Source organism: Lissotriton vulgaris, unplaced genomic scaffold (assembly GCF_964263255.1).
Source record: "Lissotriton vulgaris unplaced genomic scaffold, aLisVul1.2 SCAFFOLD_1347, whole genome shotgun sequence".
Taxonomy (NCBI): Eukaryota; Metazoa; Chordata; class Amphibia; order Caudata; family Salamandridae; genus Lissotriton; species Lissotriton vulgaris.
Window position 1 is genome coordinate 257,886 of NW_028240683.1, and position 13,643 is coordinate 271,528.

Consider the following 13,643-nt stretch of genomic DNA (forward strand, 5'->3'; position numbering starts at 1 on the left):
CAAGCAACGAGGGGCAGGAGAGCAAGCACAAGCAACGAGGGGCAGGAGAGCAAGCACAACCAACGGGGGGCAGGAGAGCAAGCACAACAACGAGGGGGGCAGGAGAGCAAGCACAAGCAACAAGGGGCAGGAGAGCAAGCTCAAACAACGACGGGGGGAGAGCAAGCACAACCAACGACGGGCGAGAGCAAGAGAGCAAGCACAACCTACGAGGGGGGCAGGAGAGCAAGCACAACAACGAGGGGGGCAGGAGAGCAAGCACAAGCAACGAGGGGCAGGAGAGCAAGCACAAGCAACGAGAGGGGGAGAGCAAGCACAAACAACGACGGGGGGAGAGCAAGCACAACCAACGACGGGGGGAGAGCAAGAGAGCAAGCACAACCAACGAGGGGGGGGGGCAGGAGAGCAAGCACAACCTACGAGGGGGGGCAGGAGAGCAAACACAAGCAACGAGGGGCAGGAGAGCAAGCACAAGCAACGAGGGGCAGGGGCAGGAGAGCAAGCACAAGCAACGAGGGGCAGGAGAGCAAGCACAAGCAACGAGGGGCAGGGCACTATCAAAATGTAACTCTCCAATGGCTATAAAAGAAAGCGCTGATGAAATTCACACCCTCCCATATTATGGCAAACTCTCTTCCGTTTAAATAGAGCAGAATATAGCAATCTGTATTACGCATATTGAGACAAAATCTGCACCTCACAAATGAAAGCTCTGTAAGTGAAAGCACCCTATGTTCTAAAATTGAACTTGCTTGCGCAACTTTGCACATCACACACTGTTTACATTGTCGGCAGTGGGCGTGAGATGGTGTAAACACGCAGAGAAAACAAGGGCATAATATCAGCTGTTGCACTGCCAGCACAATCTATGTTGGGCAGTAGTTGGTATCAGCCTGCAGCCACGCTCTGCACTTTTCATGGCCCCTAGAGAGTACAATACAATGAGTAAACAACACCAACTCCCTCCCCCCCCCCTTCCAGAAAGATGCCACGGAGGGGTTATCTGTTAGCAAAACAGATGCATTTCACACAAAAACCCGTGCCCTCGCTCTCTCGCCCCACACATGGCATCGAGACAACTATGGCACGTGATGGGTTTAGCTACAGTCTAGATTTCCTACAACCGCATCCCAGAAATTTCGGAGCAAGCTAGCATCCCGCGTGACGCCTTCATAAGTGCATTACAGATTCAAATCCCTTTCAAGAAGCAGGGCACACAAAAGGCTGACAGCTCTTAACTGAAAGGGAAAGGCTTCGCCTGCAGTATTTCCCAGGTAGCCTTTCCAGTAGAGGTTCATGAAACTACATTTTCATTTTGAAATATTTATGATTTCTCAGAGATTACTCTATGAAAGAAAAAGGCCTGGAAGCAGGAACACAAAAGAGAAACACATTGATGTTTAAACAACTAAAAGCAAGTGTAAGGGGTGGCGCAACCCACATATCAGCACAGAAGATGAGGAATGAGAAACAGGCTCTGGAGAAAACATGGTTTATTTCCCCTTCACCTTGCAGATTCTGGACTCGGATGTCGCTCATCTGTCCAATCAGCTCTTCCCGCTGGAACCAGTCCTGTTCGTGCCCGGCCATGGGGGCTATCCAGGGTGAAATGATAAATGCTGGAAACACACACCAAACGGTTCAAAGAGAGCGTGGCAGCGGAGGGGTCCTGTTCCTGTGCCAAGGGGGAAGGAGGGCGGAGGGCAGCAGCTTCCCAGCTCAGGGAGCAGAGCGGGAGGGGGAAGGCGGGGGCGGGGGGGGGGGCAACACCACACTTCAAAGAGAACCAGTGGGGGGCGGCACTAGAGTGCCGGGATCACACCTGGTGTGCCCGAGGAGCTGGGATGAGTTATGGGTAATCCTGCCCAGGATCACACGTGGTCCCGTCGAGGACCTGGTGGGGGGTTTCGGCCAGTCTGTCCGAGATCACACGTCACGTACTCCGCGAGAAGCGCGGGGAGAGATGCCGGTGGGTAATGGAGTCCCAGCGATAAAGGTGCTGAGACTCCAGCTGGGGGGTGTGGGACAATTGATACTGCCCTGGATCACACTGTGTGCCAGGGAGGCGCTGGGACTCCAGTGGGGAGTTAAAGCGTAGAGTTCTGCCCTGGATCACACCGTGTTCCAGGGAGGCGCTGGGACTCCAGCAGGGAGTTAAAGCGGCGGTGAGTACTGCCCTGGATCACACCGTGTGCCAGGAAGGCGCTGGGACTCAGGCAGACTACCGTGGATCACACTGTGTGCCAGGGAGGCGCCAGGTTTCAGCCTGGTCATTGACCTGTAGTTGGTTATGTGGCGGCGGATGACGAGGGTTACATTTGGAGTCTGTCACGATCCCCTTTGGAGGATCACTTTGCACAAGATCCCATCATGGAAGGATGCTGTGCTGCGAACACCGCTGTACCGGTGAAATCTGATTGGAACCGGCAGCAGTAGCATCAGCAGGACCTGAAGGTGTTAATTGGGGAGCAGCGACCGTAGGAGCGGGCAGTAGTGCCAGCAGAGGGCTGGAAGGGTCTGAGCAGGCACCCCTGGTGAGATGATCCGAGGGTGCGGACACTACATGTAGGACTGGTGCACTTGGCGCATGACTAAGTATGTTGATCCCTGTGACGAACTACGTTTCCATTCACGCCAATGTCTATATTACACTACATGTCCCAGCGCGCTATGATTCGACATACCCCCCTATCTATCCCTTTTTGGGTGATGTCGTTTTTCTTTGTTACATGGCGCTTTGAAACAGACGTGGCGGTATAAAACTACAACCCCCTTTTCTTCCTCATTTCCGGTACAGTGTGCGTCCTGATCCTGTAGAGGTGACCTGGGCCAGTGTGGAAGTTGCAGCCGCCGAGAGAGACTTCTCGCCTGCTCCGTGACTACTTCCTCACCATGGTCGGTGGGCGTTCCTCTGTAATTTTCGGACATTTAGGCGTAATCACGGACAGTGGGCGGGCGGGAGGGAGGAGGCATGGACAGTGGGCGGGCGGGAGGGAGAAGGCAACTACTTCCTCACCATGGTCGGTGGGCGTTCCTCTGTAGTTTTCGGACATTTAAGCGTAATAACTGACAGTGGGCGGGCGGGCGGGAGGGAGCACGGACAGTGGGCGGGCGGGAGGTAGAAGGCACGGACAACGAGACGGCGAGAGGGAGGGTGTGGGGGGCGGGACTTAAAAAAAGACATGGAAACGCCCCCGAATCGCGTCGTGACGGGGAAAGAGTAATTGACAACCCTCTCTTCCAATGGCTAGCCTCCATTTATGGAGCTAGCCAATTGAAGAAGGGGTGGGTTCAAGTCCCCAGTATGCTAACATAAGATCTCGGCTCCGCCCCCCCACTGCTTCGCAGTGGGACGGTAGCCTCGACCTAAAAACAAGTTTAGCTCGCTGGATAGAGCACCATTCATTTAAAACCTTTTCACGCCAGCAAAATTGCGCCCTCAGCTGGCTTAATTTTGTCATCTCACGTAGCGCTCTACTTGACTCCGAAAAAAGAAGGGGAAAAAAGCATTCTCTACAATACTACAATAAACAACTCGCCGTTAAATAACTAGACTACAAATCCCATGAACAGACACGTGAGAAAGTGAGCGGAGCCTCATGGGAACTGTAGTCTTAAATCTGTCTTGAATTTCTTCCGGGACCTCGCGGTCTACTGTTGTTTCCGTGGTTACCTGATGATACCTGCTCAGCAGCGGAAGTGCGTTTTGGTGTCTAGCTTCCGGCGTGTGCGGCTGTCAGTTGAGCCGCGGCGGTAGAAACAGCGGCTGGTTTGAAATGCCCGGGAGTACCCGGAGCAATGAACTTCTCCGAGCTCTTCAAACTCTCTGGGCAGCTTGGAGCATTCTCCCCCAACGGGAAGTATCTGGTAAGTGGGGCGTACATCCTTCTAAGGGTAGAAGGCAGTGTTAGAGGAGTGTGAGTACTTTACCATTAATAGTGGAAACATGATTTCTGCGACCACTGCCTCGATAGCAGTGCTTAGCAAAGAGGCAAGGGGAGGCAAACGACAAAGAGAGAAGAGTACCCTGACAAAGGAGCCTCACAACGGCTAGTAAAAACAAAGCAGCCTTCTAATGTCGCATATAAAGTTATATAGTTCACAGTTCTTGAGGGCGCAATAGATAGCTGAAGATTATCATACCCGAGAAGGGATTGGAAGGATTCCAGCAACGGATGGTGGGTTTTAGGGTGGCAGTGCAGGTGGCGTTTTCAAGTCGCCGAGGGAGAGGATGAAAAGGGGGAGTAGTGCCCTGGAGAGAAAGGAACAGTGCCAGGTGTTATATGAGGATTAGAGAAGGGCGGGGGGGGGGGGGGAGGGGTTGGGGAGTACAGCAGAGGTGGAGCCTGCTTTATAGAAGTGTATGCGCATCACTGAAGAGAGGAAAAGAATGTGAAAAAAAACAGAAGCCCCGATTTACCGGCTGTGAACAGTACGTCGACAGAAGTGGTCATGACGTTTTGATAGCCAGTGACGGATTTGTACGCTAGAGCATAAAAATGTGCAACTTTCCCAACGGAGACTCCCAGATGTGGGACCGGGGAAAACCCAACTGACACATTTAGCGAATGTAATCAAATGCGGCAGTATCGGTTCAGTCGTAGACCTCGTTGAGCTGCAATTACAATACAGTAGGCAGCATTGGTCAAGTAGTGTCATAGTCCATATCAGAGGGGACACTCGTATTTATGTAACGGGGGGCTTTTGGAGCAAGATGCTTGACGTTTAGTGTTGTGTAGGAGGAGAGAAAACAGTCTGAAGAAAGGTAACGTAAGAATAACACGATTACGTGTTTTATACTCTCACTTGACATGTTAAACTTGCAGATTGTCTCAAAGCTTTAATGTTAAAGCTGCTGCTGAGTGGTCGAGACGTTGAAGGCTCACGCGCGTTTCTGCACAAAGTTCTGTATATGCCTTTGGTCTCTTGGGACTTACAAGACTAATAAGAACAGAGCTGGTGTCACAGATCTTGTAGTTTTGGAACCAAGGAGAATTCTGCATTCCGGCAGGGACAGTTGGTTTTAGCAGCTATGCAGTGACACCGATCAGAAACGGAAGTGTGTTTTTTGGTACGCCTTTCATTGGTAGAACACGTGAGAATGTATCCAAAGCCCCTCCCCATGCTGTAATGCACAAAAGTTGTCCTAAAAGTCCGTAACACAGAAGGGAAGCTCTGTAGACCTTCTGTAGTCACTCTATTAATATTCTATTCAGTTGCTATGCGCGAAGTGATGGTCAATCTTCTGTTCACATACTTGCCTTCATAATATGGAAAACGGCATACCCACAGTTGTCACGCATGCTAAAATGACCAAACCCTTATTTTGCAGAAACAGTTTCTTCATCCCATGTCAGTAGCCCTTTATCTCGCCATTTCGCAAGTTGTTTAAAATATGTCATCTGTAGATTTATTAAGTAGCATTTGTCTACTTGGCAATAGCATGTTCCATCCATAAGTTGTCTATTTGCCTCCTCCATGTATAGGTCCCTAGGCATGAGTACAACATTCCCACCCTTATCCGAGGGTTTAATTATAATGTCAGTGTTTTTCTGAAGGTTTCTAATAGCACTCCATTGATCTCTGGAGACATTTTTACAAGTTAAATGGTTTTCTAGCAATTTGTCCAGATCCTTTTTGACTAAGTCACCGAAGACATCTATGTTATCCCTAGGTGTAATGGGCACAAATTTAGATTTTTTACGAAAAGTAGTCCCAGCTGGGGCCCGTGTATTCGCATCCATGAACTGTGTTATTCCCGTCATGTATGTTGTATTGAAGGGGTCTTGTTCAATGTGGGAATAGTTCTGCTCGCTACCCAGTAGTGTCAGTGTTGCGAGCTTTGGAATATCCCCTATGACTGGACCTCCCATATTCAAATCAGTTCCCTCTCTAGTAGACCGAGTTGTTTCCTTGCCCGCATGTATTTTACATACTTTTAATTTCCTTTCGAATTTGTACAGATCTGCTCTTGTGTCAGCATAATCGAAATTTGAGTCAGGGCAAAATGATAGGCCTAGTTGTAATACAGTAATTTCATTTTCAGTTAGTACTTTATTTGTAAGATTAATTACCGTAAGTTTTGTGGTGTTGTCCATCATTATTGTTTCTTGTTCTGTTGGCCTCTTGTTCCCACTCTGGCCTTTTCTGCTGGTTTTCCACCTGATATTCCTCTTTTTGTTGAGTCTTCGTTTCCTTGATTTTTGGTTTTCGGACGTCCCCTGTTTGTATGCTCTCTGGCCTTTTGGAGGATTAATAGTTCCTTCGAAAAAACCTGTTGGGAGCTTGGTGTTGATGACCCGCTGGCGACAGAATCAGTATCTGAACTCAAATCGGTCAGTTCTGTTAGTGCTCCCTCTTTTTGTTTTTCAAAAGTGGTCAGTACTTGGTCTTTTAGTAAATCCGTGCGAGGTTTGTCGTATTTTCTTGCAAATGTTAAAATGCGTCCTGCGGCATAATCCCTTTCATCCCGCACAAATTTACGTCGTTTTCTTTGTATAATCTCTTTTTCGTATTTTTTAATTCTCTCATCCATAGTTTTCATCATTGGGTCAATATCCTTACTGTCTGGTTCTTTTTCAAGATCTGCCATGATCTCATCAATATATATATAATTTAAAGGCTAAACATATGCTTTTGCGGCCAAGCCAGATCACTGACTCAGCTATTGCTCAGAATTTATTTGTTTGGCCACCTACTTTTACGCTGTATTATCCATTTAAAAAAAGTATTAAAATGTGGCCCATTATGAGAGCTTGCTTTTATCTGATGTGTTAATTATAAAATATTTTTGTGCTTTTTATTTTTATTTCTGCTGCAGCCTCTATAGACAATATAAATATATGCTCATCTGTCGCAGCACTAAGAAGCATACTTATCAGGAGCTAGCGCTGCCACAGCATTTTTTTACACAGCGGTGGCTCAATCAGTACTTCACACTGCTCCATATTTACAAACAGACTAATTGAGCCCAGTGCTTCAGTTTGTGGAGGCGTGCATCACATTATACCTGCGCTAGCTGTAATGTATGCAGGGTAGGCATTCAGACGTTAAAAGCTATGTAGAACTGACGCAGTGAGGTTATAACTTTTCACTGCGTCACTCTATGACTTGACTGCGACAAAATCCCCACGCCTTCCGAAACCAGGCGTAAGGATTGACACAAGGCTTTTAACATGGTACTGGCTTTTTTGTGTTCTGTCGCATTGCTATAGTTGCATCACTCTTCTGACCAACTCCAGCAATTTGTCACTTTATCGCCAAAAGATGTTTCAGAATTCCTGCCACATCCATGAATCCTTGCACCATAGAGCACTGAATCGCAAATACAGGGCATCTATGGCATTGTTAGGGTATTTGCAGCAGACGCAAGAAATCTGACGCATCAGCGTCAATGCGTCAGTTGTAAAAATGCCACTAGATATATTTATATATCCTATTTGGGGCTAGTTAAGGTATGTGCCAATGGAGTGGCAAATTACACACTGAGTTGACTGACTAACACTGCATGGAGAGAGCTAATCAGACTAGAAGTTTGAAAGCAAATAAAGAAGCTGGTTATATTAGTTATATAGTTGTAACAGCTTAACACACATTGATTTTTTTTCCCACACACTGTACCTAATGCTTTAGAACATGCAGAGCCTAAGAAAGCTAGCACAATTTAGTGCATAATTTGAAAAATTATTTTCACACATCCTTTAATGATTTTATCTTATATGGTATCACTCTTTCACAAAGAATATACACGGCTAAGCTTTTCCAGCACCGTTCAAATATTAAACATGGTTCGTTCAAACTTTATAAGGCCACAGAAACCCGGAAACACAATGTATTATTCTGTCTCAACCCTCCTTAGAGTAAGTAGTATGTGCAAAACATATGCAGTGTGGCCCTCACCAAAACTGAGCTCGATGTCTACACTTGTAATAAAAGGCTCTTTTATTTTGCCATTAGTTATATTTTAAAGCTTGTAACTTGGAGCTCAGTGTCAGGTTTATTTTGCATGCGTACTGCAGGTAATGTCGAAAGCATCCACTTCAGCATGAAACAGCTTTGCAGAGAAGCACTAAATATTTAATATTTGTTACATTTCTGGGGGGGAAATGCTTTATTTTAAGCTGCTTAAAGATTGAATATGTCCAACCTTAAAAGGGGTGTAAAATGTTTGGAGTCCTCTGAATGGCCATTGATATGGCTATTATAAGACTTTTAAATACGTTTGATTCTTAAGTCATGTGAAATATACAATGTCCAAAAACATGGCGGCCGCAGGCTAGCGCGGCTCGCACACCCAGAGTCGGCTCTTCTGAACCTCACCCTGCTCTGTCCGATCGGGACCATGCTGCGGGACGTCTTTAGGCAGAAAGTGATGTAAAGCGATCTGGAGGACACGCTTCGTAGGGCAGGGGGCAATAAACGCTAAGCTACACAACGAAGAAAAAGTAACGAAGAAGCCGGGTGGCTGCGAAGCTTTCACTGACCCCCGGTCTCGATTGATGTGCCTGCCGGCTGCGTCCCGCCCTCTTCCGCCCGCGTTCCTGCCTCGCTGGAGACAAGCAGCCGTGGAGCTTCGGCGCGGCCGCACGGCGGCTGCCCGGGTGCTCCGAGGAGCCGTGGTGGCGGAGCGGAGGAGGAGAGGGGGCCAAGCTGAGAGTCACGCTGCTGCTGTAAACCCGGAAGCAGGCTCGAAGGTGAGCAGGGATACATCAGCGTGTTTGCAGGGCAAGGACAAGGTAGGCACGCCAGACTTTTGTGTAACGGACTGTAAGGCAGTCAGAGACTCCAGCAGGGAATCTGACTCTGAAGGGGGAAATAAGCCCGTAGTGCTAAAGAACGCTGGGAGTGGGAACAAGAGTTCAGAAAAAGGGCGCAGGGGTCAAAAAAAAAAAAGACAACCTCAGGGGGGTTACACAAGTGCCACTAGTGAATTGGTTAAAGACCCCAAGCAGAAAAGGGGAAAGAGTCAACCCCTAAAGAAACTCAGTGGCATCACCCCTTCGCTACGCACGTTTTTTAAAGTACTACCCCAAGTACTGGACATTACATCAGAGATGGCGACTGCCGGGGCAGGGAGTGCAGAGGTACAGACAGTTTCAACAACAGTAACCGCATTAATACCCGCATCAACACCTACATCAACATCCAAGTTTGATGGTGGGTCAAAGGAGACAACAGCGCCTGTAGTACTAACACTCCCAATAGCCATCCATGTCTCTAGTACAGCAAATGGGTTAGCGGAGCCTCCCGCACCTATAAATGAAACGGAGGTTACAGCAGTAAGTAACCAGCAATCCCATGAAGGATATCAAGGGCCCCAAAAGGGGGTTGCCTCTAACAACGTAGCAGCAACAGACGAAGGTGGAGGTGAGGGCGATTTGGAAGGCCCAGGGGTTGGGAACCCACTGGAGGCCCTAGTAAAATCAATAGCTGCAATGAGGGAGGAAATTCGCGCTGATTTCGCAGTTTCTAAGGTGAATCAGAATGAGATTAGAGCATCCTGTGACATGCTGGATCAAAAAGTGGACGGATTATGCGCAAGGACAGAGGTTTTGGAAGGTTCGGTGGGATTATTGACATCTAAACTCGAGATAGCTAGATCCAAAATTCAAGTGCTGCAGAAGGATGGTGAAAGTATGCGAGAGCGAGTTGAGAGTTTGGAGAATTATTCCCGGAGAAATAACCTGCGACTTTTAAAGATCCCGGAAGGAAAAGAGGGCACTAATCTTAAAAGTTTTGTGATCAAGATCCTAAAAGACTCTCTTAACTTGGAGGAGTCGGCTGAGATGCTTGACAACGATATCCAGCGAGTGCACCGTGACCCATTTCGCCTAAAGCCAGGGAGACACAAACCTAGAAAGGTTTTGATTAACTTCCTAACGTTCTCACTTAAAGATAAGATCTTGAACCTCGCACTGAAAGCTAGATCATTACAGGGCCCGGACTTCTCTTTTGAGGTGCGATCAGACCTATCTAAAACCACGCTTGACAGGCAATGGGAGTTGGGGCAGCGCATGGAAAAATTTAGAGCTCTAGGCGCCACTGTCCAGATGAGGTTCCCAGCATTTTTGCGTATTATGTACAACAATAAAATGCATAATGTCCGGTTACCATCAGAAGCAGATGAGCTATTAGAATCTATTAGAGACCATGCCCAGGCTCAGGCTCAGTATATGGGATAGTGGTTATTTGGGTCTGATATAGGTTAACCGACATTACAAGTCATGTCTGGTCTATACTAGTTATGTTAAAGTCTAAATAGCCCTGAATCACAATAGGTAAAAAGCATGGTAGGAAGGGAAATGAATGGGAAAAAAAAAAAAAAAAATATTAAAATCAAAAAGAATATAAAAAAATTAAAATAAAATAAAATAAAAAAAGGGGGAAGGGAAACAGTAAAGGGGGGGCGAGTAGGAATGAGTTATAATAAATAAATAAATGCAAAAAAAAAAAAAAAAAATACATAACTACACCTGCTACTAGTAATGATATAATAACAAATTCCTTCTCTATCTTTCTCCTAACCTATCCCATGACAAGAGTGAGTGTAGGGGAAACACAAGTTAAATTAAAATCTAATAAGGTTTGTGTGTATACGAGTGTGACCCACTCGCTGCATTCCCTTCACCTTGTAAGTGTCCCCTGACATCACAAACATAAGTTTCCTCTTAACAGCCGTATTGGTTTTGAGTATGTCTACAGACTATTCCAATAGGGTGGAGGTGAGGTTGGAGAGTCGGTGTGGGTGTAAATCTGGCCATCCACCAGGCCAGAGTAAGTAGGGGAGGGTTTTCCTGGGGAGGGTGGGTGCAGGGGGGGAAGGGGAATAAAGTAAAAAATCCTCATAAGTCTGCCTACTATTTTGCGGAATGGTTATTTCTGACATCTGTCCAACATCAAAAATGGCAAAAAATAAGGTTCCCGCAAGAGCTATTGGGAAAGGTTGATACGAGGGGGGTAGCGGTGGTAATATGACAGCTCTCCACTATTTGTCCTGGAATGTCAATGGCTTACGAGGGAGAAGTAGGAGGGAGCGTATAATGCAGTACCTGAGGGACTCCCCGGCGCAAATTATTGCAATTCAAGAGTCACACCTTCTTAAATCAGAGGCAGTAGAGATACTTAAAAAACAGAAATGGGTCGATAAATTCAGCTCTACCGACCACAATGCTAAAATTAGGGGGGTTATATTTATTTTTAAAAGAGCTGCGAAAGCCCAAATCTTGGAGTGTATAGAGGATCATACAGGGAGATGGCTGATATTGAGAGTTCAGTTGGTGGGTCAACGGTACACCTTGGTGGGCTATTATGGCCCAAATTCGGATGATCCGTCGCATTTGGATGCCGTTAGAAATCATTTGCTACTTTTTCAGGACCCGGTGATTTGGATGGGCGATTTTAATATTGTGCTGAATCCTAAATTAGACAAATCAGCAAATTCGCGGGCCTGTAGTTCACCAAAGTCTAGGCGAACTCTATTAGCTATTATGGTCCAGCTAGGCCTGGCGGACCCTTGGCGGGAAAGAGCAGGCAGTAAATTGGGGATTTCATATCGGAATAGTCGTTTCAAGCACTCATCCAGAATTGACTATGCTCTGTTTACTTATAATTTGAAAGACGCTTTAATAGCGATTGATTATCTTCCATCTCACCTGTCAGACCACTCAGCCCTTGTTTTTTCAATTAGATCCGACAGTAGGAGGCAACATCCTTCTTGGTCTTTTGACCGGACACTCCTACTTGAAGAAGGTGAAGTGAAATTCCTGGCCACAGAGACAACTGCCTTCTTTGAAATTAATATGGAGTCCTCCTCTCCAGAGGTGGTTTGGGAGGCCTTTAAGGCCTTTTTGAGAGGCTGCATCACTAATAGGTCCTCATATCGGAGTAAAAAATACAAAGATATGGTAAATAGTTTGGAACAAGAAATGAAGGGCATAGAATCCAATTTAGGTCAGTCTCTAGGTTCTCCTGAGGAGCAGTTAAAATTGGCTGAGCTAAAGCACCAACTAGAAAATATACTACAAGAGAGGGTTAATAAAAGATGGAAGGCAAGTAAGATTTCCCATTTTGAGTTTGGAGAGGCCGCGGGTAGAGTACTGGCGTGGAAAACTAAATCGGACCAAGCTCAGAAATATATTAGAGAAATCAAGGTGGAAGGGGAGGCGGTACCAAGGACAGCTAGTCATGAGATAGGTAAAGCCTTTTATGATTTCTTTGAGACTATCTATAGGGAAGAACTGCCTGATGATCAGATGGCACGAAACACGTGGCTGAATGGAATAGTGCTCCCAACCTTATCAACAACACAGAGCAATAGTTTAGAGATTGCAATAACAGAGGTAGAGGTAAAGGAAGCAATAAGACAGGTAAAAAAAGGGAAAGCATCTGGTCCAGACGGTCTCCCTGGGGAGATCTATAAAGTATTGGGGGAGAACATCGTCCAAGTAATGACAACCCTATTTAATGATATCCTCAGGGAAGGAAAGCCACCACCAAAATCTTGGGGTGAGGCCACAATTGTTCTTATACCCAAACCTGGGAAGGACGTATCAGAGTGTGGGTCCTATAGACCAATATCTTTGCTGAATAGCGACTATAAGATTTTTGCCGCAATACTTTCAGCAAGAATGGGTAAGGTAATGGGCACCATTATTCATCACGACCAGAAAGGCTTTATTAAAGGGCGCCATCTTTCAGATCTTACACATGATTTGGTAGGGGCTATAGATATTGCCTCTGCTTTTTCCCTTCCACTGGCCACCTTAACCCTCGACGCAGCTAAGGCCTTCGATAGGGTCAATTGGCCCTACCTAAACGAAGTGTTAAAAAGGTTTAACTTTGGGGAGGGCTTTCGCAGAACTATTGCCTTACTCTATCGAGCCCCTTCGGCTAGGCTGCTGATTAATGAGATATTGACAGACCCCTTTAAGATCACTAGAGGTACGAGGCAAGGTTGTCCGCTTTCTCCCCTCCTTTTTAATTTGTACATTGAGCCGTTTGCCCAGGCTTTGCGAGCAGACGAAAATATACCATCATTCAAGTTTAAGGAGTGGGAGAGGCGGACGGCATTATATGCCGATGATATCTTAATCTTTACCTCGGATCCGGTGTTGTCCTTCCCTGCCGTGATTCAGAAGGCGGTAGAGTTCGGTAAGATCTCGGGCTATAATATCAACTCAAGTAAGACCGAGGTTATGGTCTGGAATATCCCGGACCCACGGTTAGGCATTAATATCACCACTTCTATGCGTTATCTCGGGATCCGAATCACCCAAGACATTGGGACCATTGCCCAAACTAACTTAGATCGAGTCTCCAGGGAATGTAAGGGCCTATTGAAATCTTGGACACACTTGCCACTTTCCATAATGGGGAGGGTCAACTTAATAAAAATGTCTATCCTTCCCAAGTTTATATTTATATTTGGTGCCATTCCATTGGGGTTTGATGTGAAGATGTTGGATAGATGTCAGCGAGAGCTTAACTCCTTTATTTGGAATTATAAGTCAACTAGAATCGCGTGGAAGAAGTTGAGGAGGAGAAGGGAGAAGGGGGGCCTAGCCCTACCGGATTTAGTGTACTACGCTTGGGCCTTTCAGTTGTCCTACTCCAGGATGTTACTAAAAACACCATCGAGTCTTCTG

General features: G+C 46.5%; 1 protein-coding gene across 1 annotated transcript in view; it reads left to right on the forward strand.

Annotated features, from left to right (window-relative positions):
* Positions 1-3,699: 3,699 nt before the first annotated feature.
* Positions 3,700-13,643, forward strand: part of LOC147672910 (WD repeat-containing protein WRAP73-like) — a 381,825-nt gene continuing 371,881 nt past the window's right edge. Inside the window, exon 1 of the mRNA XM_086947927.1 lies at positions 3,700-3,867. Coding sequence (XP_086804053.1) covers positions 3,799-3,867 — 69 coding nt within the window. The 5' untranslated portion in view covers positions 3,700-3,798. The remainder of the gene's footprint in view (positions 3,868-13,643) is intronic.